We start from the raw sequence: 23,897 nt of genomic DNA on the forward strand, positions 1-23,897 counted from the left end.
TCCCCGTGGCCGCCGGGTGCCACTGTTGGTCTGTGCTGGTTTCCCAGTATGGTACCAGTGCTATTTTTCTTTGTTTCCAAACATCTTTTTCCTTATTTTGTTTTTGGTGGGGCTGGGTGACGGGGCCCAGTCTCGCTTCATTGAGAATCCATCAGTACATTTTATGAAATGGTTTTCGGAATCTGGTTTGCTAGAAATGAATGACTGTCCTCAACAAGCAGCGCAAAACACTCAATACAAATGGGACGTGCATTTGGTCTCATCTGTTTGCTACGTTTCTAGAATATTTCAAAATAATTGCATACTATTTTTAGTACCCCCTTATAATGCTCTCTCCCCATCCCCCGTTCTTCCTCCACATCTTCTCTTTGCTGGTCTCGGTTACCTCTGTTGCTCGGGGGTTGTTTGGCCTGCCTGTGCTGACCACCGCTCTATTACTGTGCACAAGCTTGACTGGACAAGGTCAGTGGGAAGAGGAGATCTGTTACCTGCTTGGGGAGCAGCTGCTTTGTCCTGAAACCCTTGGGGGTTGGACTAGATGACCTTTAAAGGTCCTTCCCAACCCAAACTACTCTGTGAAATCTCCTCTCCCCTTTACGCTGGGGCAATGTTCTGGAGTTCAGTTCTGCTTCTCAACCATCGGCGCTGCTGATGGTTGGCTGAAAATGCATCGCAGTCCTTGTGCAGAGGCAAGCAGGCTTGGGGACAAGTGTACTGCTTCACAGGCAGGTTCAGTTCCTTTGAGTTGCACTTCCGTCTGTTAGCGATGAATTTGGCTCCTCTTGCTTGATGCAGCTTCTTGCAGCGTCTACTTACTTGTGCGGCTGTGGTGTGGCTGGGTGCTGGAGCACAGCTGCTAGCAGGGTACCTGGGGGCTAAAATTAGCACTGGATGTGTAGATTTAAGCTGGCTGTAAAGGCAGACCTTACATTAAGCTCAAGACACAGAAATCTCAGAACTCTGGCATTGTCTTTCTTAGGTTGTCTTTGTTGTTTTTGACCGTCTTCTACGTCCATCATCTGTTTTTCTGTGTCTTCTGTAGCATGAACTTTTAGACTGAAAAGCTAAAAACGCATTCCAAGGACAAACCCCAAAGCTAAAATATCCCAGCTGACCAAGCAAAAGGTCCCTTGAGGCGCTGCAGGGTTGGGTTCTGGGAAACCAGGAGTAGATATTGGAGAGCATTTCCCTTTGCAGCTGCTGTTCGTTGTATGATGCCCCACATTTTTCAGCACGTTATCAGATATTTTTAAGCCCTGCTCCCTTTTGTGTCTGATTTCTGTGGACATTTAAGGGCCTGAATTTTACTGGAGCAAATATTCATGGAGAGAAAATTGCAAATTGATAATGGTTGCTATATTTAAATTCTTTGTTATTGGTAGTTAACCCCACTATGCCTTTACTTAGTTGTAACAGAAACCATCACAGTCACTACCTCTGATCTGACTGCTCGCAGCTGGGCACTCAGACTTTGTATTTTTGGCCACTGAATGGTTGCCATCAGCTATCCACAGGAAAGCTTTACATGGAAGCAGAGAGAAAAGAAAAACTGTTAAATCCGCTAACAAAGTCATAGAAATGCAACCTGCTCCTGGTGGGTTTTGCGGGCAGAAACCATTTTGGGAATTATTTGTTTAAATTAATAGAAAACATCCTGTTGTAAGAATCCCCACCGATCCCGGTTGCAAGGGTAAGACACAGGGAGAAAAACTGCTTATAATTGAAACCATAGAGGGCTTTATAGATGAGAACCAGCGTTCCTTATTGCCCGGTGCAAGGCAGATGAGGAGCATGGTGCAACCATCTGGTGCCTTTTGCAGTAAATGGAGTTTCCAGCCCTCTCCAAGCAGAGGGCATTGCAGTAATCCGGTCTGGAGGCGGCGATCCAAGGGTACCTACGGGATGCTGATCGCCGCGCGCTGCAGCAGGGTACTGCAAACAAAGGCTTGTGTGCAGAGCCCCTTGCATCCGGATAACCTGCCTCTTTCAGTCCTCTAGAGTCCTGGTGAGAGAAGATGCGAGAGAGAAATGAGCCCTGTTCTGAGCTGTTCTTTGCTTCCCTCTTGCTCAGACTGCCCTGCTGGGATGGGAAGCTGGTGGAATATCGACTGGTGTTTAGAGAGTTCGGCTTCCTTTGTGAGAATGGCAAGGCAGGTGACAGACACTGAAAGGCCTTTCTTAGGTGTTCAGCACACGAAACAGTGCTTACCTAATCTTAGCTTAAAATCTTCTGCTCAAAGAAACATTGTGTGTCTCATACAGGAAGAGGGACAGGGAATTACAGTGCTTTTTCAACAGGAGAAGTTGTTTTTTTTTTCTTCTAATAATCCCCCTCTCCTCTCCTGCTTTCAGACAGCCTTTCTTGCGTCTGAAGCTGTAAGGTTTAAATTAAACTGGGACATTGTCTGCTCCAGCCAGCTTTTGGAGCCTGCTGCAGAATCATGCTGCTGCACGGCTCCTCCCGAAGCAGCCCCTTTTCTCCAGCTCACTGCCTTCCCCCAGCCAGGCTGTTCAGCTGCTCTCTTGATCTTTACTTCCCCAGCAGCAGATGTGCTGGAGGATCAGAAGGGATGAACTCGGAGGTAAATGCGTTCCCTCTGTCAGATGCAAAGACAATTGCTGACAAGGGTGGCTTACAGGTGCTGGATGGATCTTTATTTTGAGGTATGGCAGCGATACCACAGGGCTCTGCCTTCTGAATATGATGAGCCCCGAAGGAAACTGAAGTATAGCCCGGCCTGTTCTGCTCACTCTGATGCCTCAGCCATGCCTTCCCAATCCGTCTGTGTGTTAGGCCCACGCCTTCCTTTTGTCCCATGTGCCACCCATAACTGCCACACTTGGCCTTGAGATGTCCTGGGAATCCTGAGTCCGGATGTATCAGTGGAAGGGGGGAGTGAAGGGAGGTTTTAGCGCTGCAGGTTAAGACTTTAATAAACAGGATACCTGGCACCAGCTGACCCTCGTTGCATTTGGAGCTGGGAATGCACACAGCTCAGCAAACATGGACGTACAGGCAAGCGCCGTGCTTAGACTTGTCTAGGTGGAGTTTGTTCTTGGGACTGCATCCTGCTGTCCATGATGCTTCCGAGGGTGGCATTCAAGTCTAGTCACTAGTTGCTTTGTATTTCCAGCGGTATCAATATAAATGTCTCAACTATCTTGTGCTTGGTTTTGCCCTGTTATCTCCCCTTTCTGTGCTCGTGGATGTTTGTTGACGCCCTTCCTGGACTTCGATGTTGCTGATTTCAAGGCTTAAGAGTGGTGCATGATCTCTCCTTTGCTGTCTCTTGATGTTTTATCATCTATGGAGTATTTTGGTTGTTCTTTTTTGTCAGCCTCTTCCTTAGCTTACAGGTAGAAACCATTCTGAAGGCGGAAAGCCAAATTAAATAATGCTGTTTCCAAACAGTGCTTTTTACAGAAGAATTAAGAAACCAAAACTTGCTTACGCTTAGAGCAGTGTTTATAGGTTCCTTCCCGCTGTCACTTTACCACGATGTAAGATTTGAATTTCTGACAAAATGGAAGCGTTTCCTGTGGACTGAAGTAGCTGCTAAAACGCCCTCTTGCATCAGTCTGTGGCTTGCCAGCGTGGAATCAGCTGTGCTGCTTTGGACTCGAACCCCACGAGCCCGGAGACCTTGAGCGCATAACTCAGTGTATCGTTAGGTAGCCTGAGGTCCGCTCCTTCTTGCGGGAGACCGGCTGATACCGGGAGGAGGAGGGGAGAATGATTCCAGGACACCTGTAAATCCCTGCAGCGTGGTGCTGAGGGTTTGATGTTAATTAGGCGGCGGGCAGCGGTAATGTGTTGCAGTTCCCTTGGCTTGCCTGTTTCAGAAAGGGCAAAATCTTCCAGCAGAGCAAAGGAGGGGCTGGTGAAGGGGCAGCAAACTGAATGGAACGACGATAATTTTATGCAAATTGGACTTCAGTAGCAGATTCAGCTTGGCTGAATCACAGAGGGAACAGAAGAATGAGGAAAGAAAGAGGGAGAGGAAAAACCCAATCAAAATGTGTGGTTTGAGGCATGTTTCACAGCCGTCTGTTTAGATTCTTCTACAGAAATGAAGAAACATAAGAGGAATGCCACTGGTCACAGCCAGTGGAATTGCTCTTTCTCCTGTGGTACCGCTGTTAATAACTACAAGTGGGTTATTCAGCCGACCTCTGCTGATTCCGCTTTGCTGCCTGATTTCAAAAGCTTTGCCCTGCGCTGGCACTCAATCACAGCTTGATATAACCGGTGGCGCTTTGCATGCATTACCGTCATTTTCATAGGGGAACGCTCCTGTTTTTAAAAAAAAAAAGAAAGGCAGGGGCAAGGGGAAACAAATCCAGATTCAGCCAGGAGGTGCAGGGGGGATTTTTGTCTGCCTGAGCAGAAGGAGTAATGGTAGCAGTGGAGCTTGCATCGTTGTGGAGCAGATTCCCAGTGAGACCAGCTTCCCCAGTCAAGAAGGGCCCTTTAAAAAGTTCAAAAGAGACAGGGAGAAGGGCTGGGGCTGGTGCAGCGAGCAGGTTTCTGCTCCTGTGATGAGCTGCGTGGAGCTGGCTGTGCAGACCGCTGTGGGCGCGTACTCCATCAGCTGCGCCTTCGTGCAGCCCCCGGAACCGTGGTGCTGCTCCTGGCACGGCTGTTCCCGTGAGGCCGAGCAGGCTGGCGTGCAGCTGGTGGGTTTTTGTCAGAGCTGCAGAGGTGTAGCTCAGTGAGTGGACTGGAAGGCCTTTCCACAGGGCCTGACTGTGCTCCAGATATCAAACCTTTGCTCCTTAGTGCATTTCAGTGACAAGTGACAGCCCAGCTCCTGGTACAAAAAAGCCCTCCACAGCTGTGATGACCTTAGGATGCAAAGCCAGCCCCATGGTGTGCAGCTTGAAGACCATTCCTCCATTCTTCTCTGACATCTCCAGCCACTGGGTCTTCTCTTTCCCTCACTGTGACTCTTGCCGTAGTCTCTTCAGCTCCATACTCAGTGGCTTGAGAGCCGTTGCTGGAGCAAGGCAACAGGGTGCCCTTTTTGAGACAGAAAGGAATGTTTGTTCTGCTGGGTTTTTTTCTGTCTGTTTTCTGAAAGCATGGCAGGGACTGCTACACAAGTGTACGAGGGGTAGGAACTGCCAGTTCTCTCCAGACTATTTTTTCCAACCGAAGTAGATCACATGCAGCTTTCCCACCATTTGCCAAGCTAAAAAAAAAAAAATTCTCAACCCCTTGAGGCCTTGTGGCCCTTTCGGTCCTAGCCACAGGCTCTACAGCACAGTCTCTCTCGCCACTGCCTCCAAATGAAGTGAAATACTCGGGTTATTTGCCATTGAACAGATACACCCTGGGGCCACTTTGTGCTTTCTCCAGTATGGCTTAAGGAGATTGTGGGAAATTCTCATGCCTCTACCAGTAACGCACCAAACATACAGCCGTGTAGTGAACACGTCTCTGCTGTAACAAGACCAGTTCGTGAGCAGGACTGGGCGCAGTCAGTGTCTTTAGCGGTGTGACCATGGAAAATGCACTGGTCATTAACTACTGACACGTCGTGCCCGCTAACTTGGGGTCTTGCCTGTGGTTCAGGATGCTGAGGAAGCCTGTGGTGTGAGCTCCTATGGGTTTCTGTGGGGAAGGGGAGGGTGAATGTCTGGTTACGTGCTCCCTGAAGCTTTGCTTTCAGTCTTTTCATGTTTGCTCGTCTCTTTACGCAAGCCTCCTGTGTGCATGTATTTTTTTCAGTTTAACCTTTACTATTTTGAATGTCGGACTGCAGCAATTCCTGCATCTTGCATGGAGCAGTGTGCACCTTGTGCTTTCATGAACGTAGCTAGGATGGGCTAGGCTGTGCTGATCCTGTGCCAGCAGGAAAACGTGCCCCCTTTCTGTCTTGCGTGCATCGCTGAGCCCTGGTCTGCATGCAAACGTGCGGAGAGTTGGCCTGGTGTTATAAAAAGGAACTGTAAGATTTTCCTAAAATTAGCCTGAAGGTCTGCTTGTTCTTTTTGGTATTCAAGGCCTTGAATGCTGCAAATGCAAACTGTTACGTGGTGTTCGTGTGTGTTTGCTTTATTACTGCACTGTTGTGGGAGCCAGCGCGTGGGCTGCTGCTTAGCGTCGCGGTTTGGCAGGAGGATTTGGCTTGTTTACCTGAGCCTGCCGCAGTCCTCCCGCCTGGTGTGGTTGTTTTTGCCTCTGTGCTGTTTGCCCTTCTGTCGGGGCGTGCAAACTCCTGCTCTGGGCTTGCTGGTGGAGCTCGGGTGGTATAGGCGAAGGGCTGGAAGTGGGTACGATGAAAGATGCTACAGAAACGCGGGGTTCCTTGTGAATGCAGGGTGTTTCCTGGCGTGTATGATTTGCGTGGCACGTGCATGGTCTGCCCTCAGTCCCGTGGCAAGCCAAGTCAGGTGGCGGGTGCCTTCTCAGGGTCCATGAAATTGAATTCTGCCTGTTACCTGATGATTGACAAATTTTGGGTTGGTAAATCGTAAACTTGTTGCTGGTCTGTGTATCAGCTTGATGACAGTTCTTTATGATGGCTTTCACTAACCAATCTGTAACTAACTGTGGTTGTTTGATTACAGAGGGAACATCCCCACGCTAAACAGGTATGGTACTTGTCATTTTTAAAATTTGAAAAGACAGACTAGAAAGAAGTAGCCTAATACTTAATGTTTTAACATGTTTTGTTTTAGTGCCCTTATCTCGGGAAGCTCTCAAACGTAACTCTTCTTTTTCCTTCCCTTTTCCTCTCCTTTTGTCTAAAACATGTTTTCAGCTTTTCTTGACCCTTTAAAAAAAAAGCTTTGCATGCGGCAATCTTAAAAATTAAATTTGCCAGGTGACTCGGCTCATCTGCAGTACGGCACCCAGCAAACTTCTGGTAGAACGCTGGTTCTAGGGTCTGCTTTTGGGACCCGATTCCCGGCTGTTGACCCTCAGGCAGGCGTCGCAGTGGAACAGGCGGTCGCTCCCAGCTGATAGCATACCTGTTGCTGCTCTGGTTTCTTGCAACTAGCTTAGAATTTGTCGAGGCTGTTTCACCTCCCTCACGCCATAGATGAATCTACATCTCAAACAGCTGACAGCATGTTTTGTTGTGTTTTGGATGCTAATTTTTCCTCCCATGTCTCAGTTGAAAAGTATTTCTTGTTTTAAATAACACCTGAGAAATGTCTGCTGTCTCTTTGTTCAGTTACTGTTCTGTGGTACTCTTTGTATTAGTTGTAAGAAATGTACACCAAGGCATGTCCTGAAAAATTTTTCTCTTTCAAAACATGAATACCTATTATTTATTACTGCTTACAAGCCTGTTTAGGGAAAAATAGTAAAAATGGGCTTGAGAGTCTCATGGCTCTTAATCAGAGACAAATTACGGAAACCCGGAGTAACTTTAAACATGGAGAGCTATTAATCAAACTGATGATTCTTTAGACTTCTTAACAGTATACTTAGGACTGTGTTGTGATGGTTTTCTGTGCGTGGAAAGAAAGAAACCTTAGTGAAGCCGGTAAGTAGCAGTGTCAGCATTCCACAGTTTGGTCCCGAAGCCGTGTGCCTGGCAGCAGCGCCGCAGCCAGCACGGCTGGGCCCTGGTTTGCTGGCTGTGCCACCGGTGTCGGATCCAGCATGGCACTTGAGCGTCTTCTTGACTTTACAAGTTGTAAGTCACGCATGTGCTGTGCTGAATCAGGGCCTTGATTTTGGGGGTTTTGTTTTGTTTTGTTTTGTTTTCCCCCTATTGCGTTCTGCCTCCTGTGGTGGCACCAGTTGGGGAGGACAGAAGCTGGATTTTGTCACTGCCTTCCTAACCCCCGGGGAGAGCAAAGCAAGCGAGAGAGCGCTGTTTCCGTGTCGCAGAACGCTGCAGTGTGCCAGCTTGGCATTTCTGCTCTTCAGAGCAAGCTTAAAGATCTTGGCATGTTGCAGGGAACTTTTGAACTAGGGCCCTCACTGAATTAAGATGACTTTCTAGCACAGTTCAGAAATTAGGAATAATTATTGCAGGGAGGGTAAAACCCAATTCTAGCAGCAAGGGAAAGGATATCTAGTTAGTTGTATGCTTTTTGTTCAGTGTGAGAAACTTCCTCTGCTAGTCTTGACTGTAACATTGTGGGTCTTCAAAAAACCATAAAAATAATAATAATATCTCCAACCCCAAAATAACACAAACTGTTTCACAGCCAGTGTGTGCTGCCTCAGCAGTTGAACTGTGTGAGACCGCAGGGATACTTTAACGGCTTTGGGATCTTGCCCTGTGCCAGGAAGGAACGCTGGCCTTCGGTGAGCGGCGCTCCTGCTGTAAATAGAAGCCTGAGGATGACAGTAGGGAGTGTCTGGAGCTCAGCCTCCCTCGCTCCGTAAGACAGGGGTTCTGTGGCCAACTGCTGGTATTTAGCAGCTGCTGCCTTTTAGCGATCAAAACAGAGCAAAATAAATGAACAGGGGGACTTGCGATGTTTTTAAAGCATGGGGTAAGTTAGATGCAGGAGCACCTGAATTTGGCCAGCAGTTAAAGAGGAAGGCACTGTAACAGGGCTTCATTTAGGGCAGGAATGCTAGCGTAAGAGTACAGAAACCCCGTTTCCAGGATAGGATTTTAGAGAGGTCACCGTACCACGCTGCATTTGAGGAGCGTGAGTTATAGTATGGCCAGAAAAACTGCGGAAGCAATAAGATAATACAGCTTGGTACACTTTAACTTAATTTCTAAAAATTTACTAAATCTTTAAAGTGTCGAAGCTTAGAATTATTGTTGTTTATCTCAGTATTCCACCTGTAAAGCAAAACTTACACACAGGAGGAAAAATATCTTCAGCTTTGCACAGTCATAATGCACCCGTCATCTCAAGGAACTACTTAAGAAATGCTTGGTTTAAAGGGTTATTACGTTATTTCCTAACTTTTAACTGTTCCTGTACATTGGGACAACGTCCAGGTAAGGGCATTAATGGTACCAGAGGCGTGCCGGCGTTGTGGGGGCTTTGGAGGAGACAGCACGGCACGTCTGGCGTCCTAACAAATCGTGCAACAGTTGTATTGGATAAACAGCCATGCTTCACGGGGTCAGAGCACACGCGCGTGCACAAATGTTTTTCCAGTGATGTTCCCCTCTCCCTTGTCCCTGCTAACTGTGATCTTATTGAATTGCCGTTTAGAATGTCCTTCTCTTCCAACCTCAATCACTACGGGATGGTCCACGTAGCTAGCGTGAGCGACGTCCTGCTCGACAACTCATTCACTCCGCCGTGCCAGCGGATGGGTGGAATGGTCTCCTTCCGCACGTTTGAAGATTTTGTCAGGTATGTGGGGAAGGGTGCTGATCGTTTGTGTTGCTGGCTTCCCAGGGGGGCCCAAATGCAACCGGCCAAAATCTTTGCCTTGTCTAGAGTCGGGTCTAAACTGGTCCTGGGCTTGCGTGCTAAGTTTCTGGAGTTTCAAGTGGAAGGTTGTTTGGATCCCCTTGTCTGTCTTATTGAGAGAACTGAAAGTTTCAGGCAGCTGTAAGCACAGTTTGCAGCCAGAAGGATGAGCATCTTGAATTTCTGCTGATTGGAGATCATTTACAAATGTGCTGATTTTTTCTAACATTCTTGTTCACGCCTGTACGTGCGGAAGGATGTGCTCTTTATGCTTCCAGCCTTCTGGGGATACGCAAAAAAAAAAATCCAGCAGAGTCTGTAGCAGCCGTGAGGGCCTGCAACCATAAGATCTCTGACAACTGTTAGAAGATCCAGGCTCTGTTTGGGTTTGAGGGGTGGAGGAGGTATTACCTTCTCATCTTTTGAGTTTCGGTTCTGCAAAGGGAAGGAATTTTTTCTCTCCCTCCCCTCCATAGCAACACGATTTGTGGATTTTAGAGCTGTTGCTTTCAGTGGGCTGGCAGCAGCATGTTGATGACTAATACCCCTCTGGTGTGTTTCAGAATCTTTGATGAAGTGATGGGTTGCTTCTGCGACTCTCCTCCCCAGAGCCCAACCTTCCCTGAAGCTGGCCATGCTTCCTTGTATGATGAAGACAAGGTACGGTAGCGTTTTCTCTTGAGATTGCTCTCTGGTTGGAAATCAAAGGCGTGCAGAATGCCGCAGTGACTGCAGGCTAGATACTTTTCACTAGTTCGAGTGCTGGAAGCAGGAGTTAAGAGCTTTATGTATTTATTTATGTGATTTGTTTGCTTGTTCCACAGCAGGTGATTCAAAGTAGGTGGCCATTTCTTTCCTGACTGTTCTAAAACTGTGGCTGTGTCTCTTACTCTCCATGTAAATGTAGTTTGTAGCTTTTAACATCAGCAGAATTACTGGATTTACAGCAGTGTAACTGAGAGTTTAGACCCACGACTAAGCTTCCAGTCCTTCTCAGTGCATCGAGGTGTTGAACTGCATATTCACCTGCCTTTACCTTAAGTCTGCCTTGCCTTGTTTTCTGTCTTACACCCTTCCTAGTCACGTTACCTCTGATTCTTCCCTCTGTTCTACCTCTTAGAACTGTTTGTAGGAGGAAAGGATGGGGGGAACCCCTCAATTTTTGCATTGATGTGGAGAACAGGTGCAGAGGAAGCAGATGCTTCATAACCCTTAGTGACAGAAGACCCCTTTCCCTTAGAGACACCGGTAACTGCTCCGCTGCTCTCTCCTGCCCCTCAGCAGCGGGAAGCTCTGCTGGAATACAGTCTGTGTCCAGAACAGGGCTTGGCTTTAAACTGAGCCACTGATTTTGATGTGTGTGAGTACTCTACCCTTGTTCCAGAATATTACCGTCAACCTTGATGTCCTCAGGTCTCACCCTTTGCCTCCCCCTCACCGCACCAGGGATAATTTCCTGTTCATACTCAGGTTTTCACAGTTAACCGCATGCTCTTAAATCCTAAATTTGTCATTTCTCAGAGCTCTGATGTAGTTGATGCTTCCACATTATTTCATTTTGTTGTAGATATGAAAACACATATTGTTTTGCTCCTACACTTTGAATTTGCCTAATTTCATTACCTTTCCTGATGCTCAAGTCCTCTAATGTCCTGCCTGTACTGCACCTTGTAAAGAGAGGACCTGACCCTGCGTTTGTTCTGCATCCAAATGAAGCACGCTTGAGGTAGCCGGGTCAGATGTCACTGGCAGAACTGGATTCTCCAAATGAAGCTCCTGTTTGCTGTTTGTGGGCATTAACTCTTACTTCTGTGAAATTGCAAATTTTTGAGGCTTCTCGGTGAAGGATTTGCCTCACGGTTTTCCCTGGTTTACGGCATGCTCTGCTGAGGTCGTTTTTCCCTAGGGCAACTTATTTTGGAGTGGTATTTCCGAAGCCTCTTTTCAGGACTCACAGGTGTTAAGGTGTTAACTATTCATTTATGGGGAATGTTTTATTTAAATCGCAGACTGCCCGCGAGGAGCCCATTCACATTCTGAACGTTGCTATTAAAACAGACAGCGACGTTGATGATGATGGGCTGGCAGCCATGTTCAGAGAGTTCACACAAAGCAAGGTAAGTTGTCTTGATTCTCTCTGTAGCTGTGTGATTGTGCAGGACAGTTCTGTCTGCTTTGGGAAAAGTCCATACTTTCCTCAGTTTTTTGTTCGTTTGTTTTCAAAACAAATAAATGCACTAGTTACATCCTTAATCTGTCCCCTCTAAAACCTTACCACTTGTTTGACTGGATGTAGCTGCACCTTTCTGAAGCCTCCAGGTCATTGTTTCTCTTTGCAGTGCGTTCTAATCCATCAGGTCAGGACTTCTTCCCTTTAATTTTTGATAAGGTAAAAAACCTTTAAGGTTTTAATTACATCAGGTTGACCTTCAGCATCCATCTCCAAATGCACAGAAAAAAATGTGCTGTGTCCCTCTGCCTGGTGATGAAGTTATGTGAGTAGCAGAGGCATGGACATTAAAATGGCCTATGTTTGCTGTATCACGATAGTCTTAATGCAATTATGGTTTTTTTTTCCTTTTTGCTTGCACGCTGGAGCATCCACCCAGTATGATAGTTCTGGCACAAGGTGGAATTGATGTGGCACGTTCTGCTGCTCCTTCATAAGTACGGGATACGCTTTAGCGTGCCAAATGTTAGTCCTGTGGTCAGGTGTGAGACCACATGGATTGGGGATGGCCTCCTCCTGTCCTCTGGCGTCTGCCTGCACTTGCTTTTCTGGTTGGTGCAAAGAACCCAGCTGGCTTGTGGGCGTGACCAGCCCAGCAGGCACTGAGATTCTCCTGCATCCTGGGACCGGCAATGGCTATGGGAGGACTCAGCGAGTGGTTTCCAACTTCACTGCCCAGTCTGGGAGGCGGTATGCATTCTGCAGAAATGAGAGGCTCCAAAATGGGGCTGGTGTCCACGCGACTTCAGCAGCTTCCTGTCTCTTTAAGCAAAGAAAAGAATCAAATATAAAAATTAAAACTAGTTTTGCTTTTCATCTTCTTGATCATGCTCCAGGCGTTTTATGGGAGGGGATAAAAGGAAAGAAATAAAAAAAAAAATTCCAAAACACATTAAACTATCAAATAGGTTGATCCAAATTGTCCAAATAATCTTCTAGTCCCAGCATGTTGTGTGTGGTTTTTTTAATAGAAATTAGGATCATATACTTGTAAATGACTTGTGGAGGAGATTGAGGCAGTCAGTGCAAATGGAGTTTCTCCAGGTGCTGATGGCTAATCGCTCTGTAATAGCTGTGGCCTTGCTGTGAGACCCGCATTATTACCATGTAATCAGAATCCTGTTGCTATGCTGTTATTGTCTGCCACTTGTGGAATTTTAAAAGCAATAACAATTTTTGCTTTTTAAATCATGGCATTATTAAAGTTATTTTCTTCCTCTTGCCATGAATATAGTCACTGATGCTCATTTTCAAAGGGCTTAACCTTAGGAAAACATTGCAGCCTGTGCTGAAAGGGGTGGGTTTGTTCTGGTCTAGCTGAGTTCTTGTTTCTTTTTTGGCGGTTTGTTTTTTGTGGTTTTTTTTCCCTCCTCCTTTGCTTTTAAATTGGAAAAAGAAGGAGAAAGAAAAAAACTTTTAGAAAGAGGAACCAAATTAGGAGATCTTAACTCTTCAAAAGATCAGTGGTGTGGCAAATACTGATGGCAGCACTCGTTTGAGATGTGGCTTAGTGGAATTTGGTAAAGAAGCAACTGGAATGGATATTCTCTCATCTATTTGAAAAAAACTCAAGTCACACTTATCATTCGTCACCTTTGCACTATTGACACATCTGTCCTGGGTCGTCCGTGTGCTTATTGTGCCAAAATCAAGTATGCGCTACGTGCTTCCTTGGGTCAGTTCCTTTAAAACTCATTTTCCATCATTTTCCATGGCCTTGCCACATCTACGCTGTGCTCCCCTCAACGGACCACCTTTCTTTGGCAAATGAACAAGAATATTTCCTGCAAGGCTTGTAAACGCCTTTTCTGCTTTACTTGTTAGCAGGGCTCAGCTGGGATACTCTCTTCTTGTCATTTGGTCACTTCCCCCTTCAGATTTAGTGTATTTGCTGGTCTGTGCTACTAGACAACCGTCAGGTAAGAAACCACGGCTATGAGCCGACTGAGGTGGACTGGGAACTTAGAGCAGAGATGCAGGAGGATCTGTGGAGCTTTTTCAGTTCACGGAAGAAGTTCGTGTGTTCCTTTTCTGATAATCCAGTCACCTGATTCCATCCTTGCCTTTTTTACAGAAATCGGTCCTGATTGAGCACGGGATTCGGAGGCTGACGTTCCTCGTAGCACAAAAGGTATTTTGAGATCTCTCATGCTGCTCAGAGCTCTTTCATTTCTAGCTCGTAATAGCATTGACATTTGATGTGTTTTTCCCAAATTAAGTGCTGTATTAACTATATTTAGTTCTCTCTTCACTGGTTTTGTTCTCTAAAATTTGGGGTGGTTTTGATGAATTTACTTAACAAAATTAATTTACAATTGTAAACAATCTTGGCACCTCTTGTATTCTTGAATTAATTAATTTTTGATTTTAATTCTAATTGCTAGCTTTCTTCTGCCTTTTTTTTTTTTCTTTCCTGTGTTTGTACGTTTCGTTTGTAAGGACTTCAGGAAACAGGTCAACTATGAGGTGGATCAGAGATTTCACGTAAGTAAAAAGGGCCATGAGCACGGGGGTATTCTGGGCCTTTTCCGTTCCCTGGGGCTGTTCGCGTGCTGAAGTCTCTCTTGTTACCTGGCTGAACTCACAACTGCCCCATTAAAATAGATCTTCAGTATTGTTTTGTGTTCTAAAATGTAATTATATGATTAAATTTTTGCATTTCTTGTGTAGTCTGGTGATTTCTTTAGGCTTCTTACCGATTTTTAAAACAACTTAGAGGAGTAATTGAAGTGACTTGCTAAATTTCACGTAACGGCTTAGTGACGTGGAAAATGTTTTATGCTCTTACTGCTAGGAACTGCTTCTTTCCCCGGGGCTTGGGCATCCGTGAGGGCTCGTTTAGCCCTGTTTTCAAGGTGGCAATGTAAGGCATAAACCAGATTTTTATCCCTTGTGTGTCTGCTTTACAACTCTGGAAGTTATTAGGAGTCTTGAAAGCGCAAGAAATTCATCCTGTGCCCAGCATGCCTCATTTAGCAAGCTTTATGAAAGAAAAACTAGTTTACAAGGCGGTAAAAATAGTATTTGATCAAACGTGGGTATCACTACGCAGGAATGGGCGCAGGTACCGATGTGTATCTGTCAACGGCTTACGTAGGAAGCCAGACTCTTTGGAGAGGTGTTGGGACGAGCAAGGAAGTCCAGGTTTTAGATTTTAAAAAAGGAAGCTTTAGAGAACTGAATGGATAACTTGGGGAATGAAAAATGAGTTTGTGAATAAGCACTGTAGCGTGTGTCAGTGGTCAGAAAGGAGGCAAAGAATGAAAGGAGTTGTCCCAAAAGTTTGCTCCGCGCTACCGTTCAGAGCAGCGTGCTGGTTCCTGAGCCGGAGGAGCCAGCGTGGTGTCATCAGTTTGCAAAGTTTGTAGAGTACCTCTGGGATCTTCTGTGAGCGTCAGTCTTTATCACCATCTCCTGTTCTGTTCCGTTTATTACCGGACCAACTATTAACTTAGCCAGGGCCTGGGCTTGGGTTTGTTTTTGTTTTAATTACAGTCTATATAATTAGTTCCCAGCATGTTGAGGTAATAGAGAGTTGCTCCAGCAAGCTTCCAATTTCCTCATCTCATTAGGTTTTTAACGTGATTATTAGTATAATAATCAACTATGATGATTTCTGTTGTAGCTTTTCACATTCTGCAGTTTGCAGGGTGTCTTGATTGGCTAATTTAGGCAAATTATTTTGATTGTCTTGATGATGGTTGGTTGATTAGAACACAGCAGGGGTATAATTCTTCTGCTTTGGAAATGGAGCACTCTTTTGGATTTTGGTACCAGAGCACTGAGAATTTTTGTGTGTGTGCACATCTAATTATTATATTTGCCCACACCACCAGTCAAATGCCTTGAAAGCAATTACATTAGCGACAGAATGAGCATGGATGGTGTTAGGAGCAATTGGCAGCGTGCAGAGGAGGACAGGTAGGAGGGATTTGGAAGAAAAGTGAGGAAACATGGAAGTCATTGTTTTCTCCGAGTATAGTAGATGCTCACGGGCTCACCTAATACACCCATTGCCTGAATTTTCAGGCAGGATTTCCAGTACCACTGGCTGGTCTGGAAGACACACTCCAGGCAAACACAAGTTATTTTGTTCAACCAAGAGTCACCAGGTGAAGTTCTAGGGACTGGTTTTTATAGGAGGTAAACAAAATGACTAGCTAGAAGATGACTTCCAGCCTTGAAAGCTGTGTTGCTCGGTGGAGCCTTGCACTCTGTCACCATGCACAGGTGCTCTGAATCGAGCTGGGATCGCACATTTGTCTTGGATAGTGAAATGTGATCCAGAAATTCAGAGACACCAGGTCAGATCCTTCTTTTTTTCTTAATAAGAGGGTTCTGGTGAGTTGTGTATGCTTTCTCCTGTCACTTTTAGCATAGAAGGCTGGTGTTCTCACGTTGGTACAAACCATTCACGAAGGTTCCTCCAGCTTCCACTGGTGGTTCCTCCACCAGTGAAAGTGCAATTCCACAGAAATGGATGGCTTTGCTTGGACAGGCTGGAGAGATGCTGTCCAGTCTTTCTCCCTTCTCCTAAAACACGTGTAATATGCCACAAAAATGTAAAGCCCTTACATTTTGCTAGGATTTTATCTGTGCAATAGAATAACAGAGAAACCTAATAATCTCTGGGGGATTTTTGTGGAGTACTATTTAATAGATGAGGATAAAATTATTTGATTACAATTCATAGTTTTCCTTGGGAAGAGTATTTCTAGCAGTAATGGTGTGAAGAGAGCTATAGAATAGAGATCATTGTTTTGTGTACACCTGCTTACATAATGGGGTGTTAATACCATTGTGTGGCTCCAGACATTTCCACACCAACCATCATCATAATAGAAGTTTCCCACTGCCGTATCTGGACAGTTCCCTGTTGTTGTCTGTTGATAACTGACAATAATAATCAAAAGCCAATCAAGTAGCATCTATTGAACTAGCAGTGAAGACAGGTTAAACTACCTCTGCTGCCTCGTTGAGGGTAACTAATTTTCCACCACCCTTTGTGATGCTGAAAAAGTAGCTTGTCAAACTTCTGTCATCTCGCTGTGGTGTTACTCCAGATCTGGCCTGTGAGCTCTCTCTGGGTAGAACTGGCTTACCTTTGACGGCTAACATCGTTGTTTTTATTTTCAAACAGAGGGAATTTCCAAAGTTCTTCACATTCCGTGCCCGCGATAAGGTGAGTTGTGTATTCTTAATACTTTTCTCTAAGCATTGACTTTCTCCTTCTTTCACCTAACGGTTCCTTGCCTGTCCAAGAGGGCGGGAGTTATTTCAGCCCAGCTTCACTGTGTTTTCTCCTCCCTCACTAGCTAATTGTCCCCACACGCAGCAACTGATGTCAGTAACAGTGAGGAGTCTCTGATATTTAGGGATAAAATTTCGTGCGACTGGAAACCTGACCTGAAACTTCTATTTTTGAGGTTTTTAGTTGCAGTGTAACAAGGGAGTGTTAGAAGCAGCACAGTGATTCAACACCAGACTTTTTGGTTACTGTGAAAAAGAGGGGTTTAGGGGGGTGAGCTTGAGAACCTGCTGTCTTGCAATTTGTCTTCTACTCTTCGTGTTTCAAAGTTCAACAATGTCAACGCATCTCTTAGTGCTAATGACTCTGCGTCAGATAGGAAATTTGGAATTGGATTCACTTGATTTTTACCTTTTTAGTTAAATATGAAACTTCACAATGGGTATTGTCTAGTTCTTCCCATCCTCAGTGTTTCAGCTTCTTAACCTCTCCTCCTCTTTTACACTCTTTTCTACCTGCGTGACGCTGGGTGCCTCCAGTTTGAGGAAGACAGGATTTACCGTCACCTGGAGCCAGCTCTGGCCTTTCAGCTGGAGTTGAACCGCATGCGAAACTTTGACCTCACTGCCATTCCGTGTGCCAATCACAAAATGCATCTCTACCTGGGAGCAGCCAAAGTTGAAGTGGGAACAGAAGTGACAGACTACAGGTTCTTCGTGCGGGCTATCATACGGCATTCAGATCTGGTTACCAAGGTGAGTTGTCACCCGTGCAAGGTCTCTTTCCAAGACAGCGTATGAAACGCTGCGAGTCATTCTAGGAACCTGCATGCAGACACACTGCCTGTACAGAGCACTGTGGCAGTGTGCCCTCTCTTTGCTAGCGTGGGCTCTGCAGAAGCGTATCTCCGAAGACGTGGTATTCCCATGCTTCAAGGAGATTTCTCTGTGGCCTGAGCAGGTAGTCAGAAATCCTGGCATTCCTAGGCAGCAGTTTTCTCCTGCACTGCTGCAGTAATGGTTTGCCCAGTCTAGTTTTGGGTTTATGCTGACTTAAACGAGGGCACGAGTCAGCTGGGCACGCGAATCCAGGCAGTGGCAGTACTGACTCTGAGTGTGATGGATCTGTTTTGGGTTGCACATCCTGCTGAAACTCATGTAACCCGTTTCCTCAGTCAAGTTTTTCAAATGCTGTATTCTTGGGCTGAGATTTTTGAGTAGACAGTAAGTTATTTGTTGACATATCTGGCAGGAAGCCTCCTTTGAGTATCTGCAAAATGAGGGAGAGCGATTGCTTTTGGAAGCCATGGATGAGTTGGAGGTGGCATTTAACAACACCAACGTGCGCACTGACTGCAATCACATCTTCTTAAATTTTGTGCCTACTGTCATCATGGACCCATCTAAGGTATGGCCTCTTCTCCAGCTCTGAACTGTTTATGTTTCTTGGGCTTGACTCACCAGAATTACATGGTCTTGTGTTGTCTTTACGCTGTGGAAGGGCACCTATGGACTGAGGACATTTTAATACAATTTGGTGAATGACCTGCAGTTCCTACCACCATTTTATAGCAGAAAGCACAAGAAATTGGGGACCAGTGTTAGAAGTGGTAACATGAGGATCAGTTTAGTTACTCTAGAAATACTGGAGTTCTGCTTTTTGGTAAGGAAGATGGAGTCACGTAACTAATGGGCATCTCTAACTAAAGATGGCTTGTTAAGCTGCTAAACCAACTTCTCTTCAAAAGCAGAGAGAATGGCTTTTATTTTAGCTAGTTAAGGCAAGCCTTAGGAACCTGTTTGGCAGTGAGGAAGAACGCTTTGGTTTTTCTTCTGATCTATGAATAAATGTTAAATGTAAGATTTCAGAACTAGCAGAGCTCATGTTTTTAGTGGAGTAACGCTGTCTTTCAGGCAGTGCAGCTCACTTCCTCTGTGTAAACTAAGGAACAGTTTATTAAGAATATGTTTTTTATTTGAAACTAACCTTATGTTTTCATTGTGTGTTTGAGATAAACAATTTTAATAAGGAAATAGCTTTAAATCTTCTTCTATTTGTTACGAAAGTCCAGATTCTATCCAAATAAAACGTGGGAGGAATCATGAACTTAAAAAGAATTTGTAAATTCAGCTACAAAAAGAAAAGCCTTATTTTTCTTCTCTGATATGAAAGCACAGAGATCATCATTATAAATAAATGAGCATTAAGCTTTGTAGATGCAAAAATGAAAGTGTTTAGGCATAAAGCATGTTTCTGGTTAGCAGAACCACCACAAAGAAAGTCCCAAATAAACTGTAAAGGCTGCGTTTAGCTGGAAATCAACATTCTATTCATGGCTACCGAGAGATGAGAGCTGACCTTTCCTTATGGGAATAACCGAAAGTTTAAGATGATGAATTGGTTATCAAAATAAGTATCTCTTGCTTTCTGACTTTTAAATCATGATTAAAAATTGGTGGCTTAAATCACTTTTGAATAAGTCCTGTCTTGGTGCATCCAAAATCTTTAGTTCCCAGGAAGTTCAGAAGAAGCTGGGATATCCAGCCCCTGGAAGTTGGACTGCCCTCAGATGTCTACCATGACCTTTCCCTCAGCTGCTGTGGAAAAGAGACTTTTTGGTTTTTGAAAGAATGTTAAAAACAGACTATAAATTGCTTTCTTTTAATATGCGCTATTTGCCAACAGCAGTATATTACACAGTTTAATAGAACACCAGAACGCCGAGCTCCACGCAGTAATTGCTTTGTTGATTTAAGGCGCCGTACCACGAGTGTGGTGAAACATGATTATTGTGCGCATAAGCGCTCCGTAACTTTGTCCAGCATCTAACTTTCCTGCAGGTTGTAGTCCTCGGCTCTGAGCTGTGCTCACAGGAGGAAAGGTGGTGTGGTGGGAGGAGAAAGGGATGGGAATCCAGCACTGTTCCTCCGCCTCAGTTGTCCCCAGGTTGAGTTCGGTTCCTGCCTGTCTCTGGGCTCGTTAGGAAGAGGATGGACAGGCCACCGAGGTCCCGTAACAGCACTGTGCTGCTGTTTGATGCTTCCAGCTCTCCTGTTCTGTAACATTCCCCTGCGCACTGGGGTGGCCGTCGAGCAGGACCTCACAGCAGCAGGGTGGAGGGGTGAGAAAGCAGTGATGTGTCCAGAAAGGTGAGGGAAATTAATCTCTTGTCTTTTAAGATTGAGGAATCTGTGCGGAGCATGGTGATGCGCTACGGGAGTCGCCTGTGGAAACTCCGCGTCCTCCAAGCTGAGCTGAAGATCAACATTCGCCTGACACCGACTGGGAAGGCGATCCCCATCCGTCTCTTCCTGACCAATGAGTCGGGCTACTACCTGGATATCAGCCTGTACAAAGAAGTGACAGACTCCAGGACAGCACAGGTACGGTTCCACATGGCTCCGTGGTGTGAGGAGCAAATTATCTGGGGGGACATGTCCTACCCAATGAAGCTCTTCTGTGGTTTGTGGCGTTTTCAGGTGAGATAAAATTGCTGTCCAGCTTTTCCAAAGGAAGAATAATGATCATTATAAGATAATCTTGCTGTAGGCATGTAGGTGTGCAAAATGTAATCGATTATGTAAAATATCTTGTAATTGTTCTGTACGTACCTTCAGTCATCTGTACATCTGTTTTCATCTGTGGTAGAGTGCTCAAAAAGTAATAGAAAAGTCATCGCTGTTGGTGCTCATCTTGTAGGTCGTAATAAAAAATATTATTAATTATATGTTTCTCTGAGTAGATAGAGAAAATCTGTGAACTTGTCCTTTAAATTCTAAAGATATAGGGAATGACCTGGGTAAGATGATATAAAATTATTGAAGGTGCTTTTATATCATTTTTATGAAGCATAATGGGCTCTTTGTAATGGTTGTGGCTATTCTGGTGTTTCTTTTCACGGTGTAGGAATAGTGTGGTTCACTGAAATACCTCCATGTGCTGAAATACATGGGGCATAGGATGCATGAGAAATATTTAAATACAGAAATATTTACATCTCCCTCTGTAATAATCTCTCTGCCATGCAGTAGCAGCCGCAGAATAAATCACTTGGGCAGCATTCGTGTTGAACACAAAATGCTGAGTCACCTTTTCTCCCCCTCGTCTCCATTTAAATTGTTGCAGCAAGTCCGTCTGCTTCTGGAGATCATGGAGCAGATAGTGTCTGTATGTTTTACTTCGTTTCTGCCTTTGAGTGGAGATGAGGAAAGAAAAGGACGTTTTAATAATCTCCAGTAGCTGAATTTAACACTTGAGTTCTGTTAGTCATTTGTGGAGGTCACCTTCCCTCTTCAACTCCAGCTCTGGCGAGCGCTATGTTTGTAAAGCTTGGAGAACGCGCGCGTGTCTGTACAGCTTTTAGCAGCTCTTCCAGTATTTTATTTTAAAATTGGATCCTCCCCGGTATTAAACCAGTTCTATTAAAAAATTGTACTGATAGGAATTACTTGAATTGACTCTTAGAGCAGTTGGGAGGAAGGTTTGTCTTAAAGAACTAATGCCTTCAAAGTTTGTAAGAAACTTGGGTAAATCATCCCCGTCATGACGGAGGTTTACGGGACGGGTCCAGATCTGTGTGTGTTTTCCTGTGTTTTCAGAGGGTTATTTTGAACTTAGAGAATTATTTAAAAAAAAAATAATCAAACACTACTGATGTACTGGGCACTTCCATGATTTCTGAAGAACAGAAAAATAGATTCATCGTGAGAGAAATGCGCAGACTTCTCCTGTTCCCACAGAGCTGCTCAGCAGCTTTCCAGAGATGGAAGAAAAGTTGGTCCCCAAGTGCAGAAACAGATCCTAACACAGGCGCTGGCACAAATGCTTGATACCCTGAATAAATATTTCTCCTGTTGAAGAAGCTGCTTCACAAAGCAACCTTTATGAAGACTGAAGAGAGCACGAAGCACTATTTTTAATCTAAAAACTAAAATGGGCTTTACTTACTGATTTTCCTGTTAGTAGCGTTCTTCAATTAATTCACCTTCATTTAGAAAACGATCTGCTGTTTGTAACACCCTATCCAATCACTGTTCTGTTAAAAACAGCCTGGCCCTGTGGCTCCTGTCAGGCGTGTTTCTGCTAAGCAGCAGTTGTGCGGTGTTGTCCCAGTTAAGCAGTGCTACTCCTGTTTCTTAGTTGAAATAGATTTTCTTCTGAGTCCTGGCTGAGTGGAATATATAGTGCCGTGAAGCATGGCAGCTGATAATTCATGTTGCTACTCTGGGAAAATCTTTTAAACTTATAATATCAAAACTTCAAGCCAAATGACATATGCAAGTCTTGACCTAGCTTCCACGATCAGTCAGTGGAGATACGGATACCGGGCTGTTTCACTACATAAATAACAGAGTTCTCCTCTCTGCTCCCAGCTATCGCAATCCATCGGCAGAGATACGGTGTCAGGGGAAATACTGGTGAATGTGAAGTCATCTAAGTCACAGGCTTTTTATCGGCGGGGATGTGGCTCTGTGCGCTTTGCTTGCTGCTCTGATATGGTAATAAGTCAGCGATACCGGGATCCGCGCAGTAATGGTCCAGCGCTGTCTCCGAAGGGCAGTAACGCGTGATGGAGCACGGTGTTACAGGGTGTGCGAGTATTGACGTATTGGTAGAGAACAGAAATAAGCCCGATCGGTCTGGAAAAGCCTGATGATTTTTTGCAAAATCTGGATGAGATGGGTGTATGGAACGAGTGGATGAAACTGTACTTGGTCATGTTTTGTGCTGCAGATCATGTTCCAAGCATATGGGGATAAACAGGGACCACTTCATGGGATGCTGATCAATACCCCGTACGTGACCAAAGACCTGCTTCAGTCCAAGAGGTTCCAGGCACAGTCTTTAGGGACATCCTATGTCTATGACATTCCCGAGATGTTTCGACAGGTAAGTGTTCTTCAGCCCCGATGGGTTGGTCTAAATTTTTATACCTGCACAGCACTTCTGTCCGTTGCCATCCTTGCTGGCCAGGGAAACGAGTGGCCTGGAGTGGCTAACGGTGGTCTCCCGGGGTCTGTACAGCTGTGGACTGAGTCAGCTTGCAAAGAAATTGGAGCTCTCGGTACACCGCTGCTATAGCGCCATTAATAAGTCAAACAGTAGAAACTGAAACATGAACCATCTTGCTTTCTTGTGTCTGTTTCTTTGTTTTCCCACCCTGTTCCTTGCCTTCCTAGAGGGCTGCACAGTGCAGGGGTGATACTTCCTGGACTAGCACTCATACATCGTTAAATGTGTTAATGAGTGGCAGAATTGACTGTGTATCTGACTTGCTGGGTTCTATCCTGAACCACATAATTTGAATTACGCTACTTTGGGTGAAACTGTGTTTCATGGTTTGAATTCCAAAATTATGTCCGCTGAACATTGTCAGTCAGATTGGGCAGAGGGATATTTCAGAGTGTTCTGTCTGGAATCTCCAGTCACAGTGGATTGGGTAAAAATATTTACAGATGACATTCTTAACAAGGATTTATCTTTTCATCCTCTAGTCTCTGATTAAACTCTGGGAGTCTATGAATGAACATGCATTCCTACCGACACCGCCGCTGCCTTCTGACATACTGACATACACCGAATTGGTGCTGGATGATCAGGGCCAGCTCGTGCACATGAACAGGCTGCCGGGAGGAAATGAGGCAAGTTGCGCTTTCTTTAACGCTACTTTTCTTTCCGTGTGCTGCAGCACCTTGTGTTTTGGACCAGGTTTGACAATTGTAATGAAAATTTACCAGCCAGGCACAAAATCTGTTCATTCAGTCTTTCACAGATGAAATCTCACTCTTGAAAATGAGATTTTTGTTTCATTAAAAATTAATACCTTTCTTACAATGGGTATTTTACCCTCCGTAGTAAACGATGACTCCATTTCAAACCTGTGCCTAGGCTGTTTTTCCTTCATAATTAAAAAGTGCCCATTCAGCTATTCCGGGTAACTGCGGTTTGTATTTGAACAAAATGTGTTTTACAAGACTAAATAGAAATGTTTTCATTTGCTTAAAAAATGAAAAACCAATTTTCTGTTTCCCATTTAAATACTCGCCGTGCGGTGTTTGCATAGCGCAC

At 44.9% G+C, this 23,897-nt stretch overlaps 1 protein-coding gene across 8 annotated transcripts in view; it reads left to right on the forward strand.

Moving 5' to 3' along the window:
• The window catches only part of ACACA (acetyl-CoA carboxylase alpha), a 129,186-nt gene that overhangs the window by 48,838 nt on the left and 56,451 nt on the right, over positions 1-23,897 (forward strand). For 4 of the 8 annotated variants that reach the window (XM_086763185.1, XM_086763184.1, XM_086763190.1 and 1 more), the window contains 12 exons: positions 6,574-6,597; positions 9,148-9,291; positions 9,915-10,011; positions 11,361-11,468; positions 13,656-13,712; positions 14,021-14,065; positions 16,722-16,763; positions 17,369-17,584; positions 18,081-18,236; positions 20,009-20,212; positions 22,563-22,718; positions 23,324-23,470. In XM_086763185.1, coding sequence (XP_086619311.1) covers positions 6,574-6,597; positions 9,148-9,291; positions 9,915-10,011; positions 11,361-11,468; positions 13,656-13,712; positions 14,021-14,065; positions 16,722-16,763; positions 17,369-17,584; positions 18,081-18,236; positions 20,009-20,212; positions 22,563-22,718; positions 23,324-23,470 — 1,396 coding nt within the window. Of the gene's footprint in view, positions 1-6,573; positions 6,598-9,147; positions 9,292-9,914; positions 10,012-11,360; positions 11,469-13,655; positions 13,713-14,020; positions 14,066-16,721; positions 16,764-17,368; positions 17,585-18,080; positions 18,237-20,008; positions 20,213-22,562; positions 22,719-23,323; positions 23,606-23,897 lie in introns of those variants that run through there. The other 4 variants (XM_086763187.1, XM_086763186.1, XM_086763191.1 and 1 more) reach the window with 4 other exon arrangements.

The sequence above is a fragment of the Chlamydotis macqueenii genome, chromosome 19, assembly GCF_036417535.1.
Source record: "Chlamydotis macqueenii isolate bChlMac1 chromosome 19, bChlMac1.mat, whole genome shotgun sequence".
Taxonomy (NCBI): domain Eukaryota; kingdom Metazoa; phylum Chordata; class Aves; order Otidiformes; family Otididae; genus Chlamydotis; species Chlamydotis macqueenii.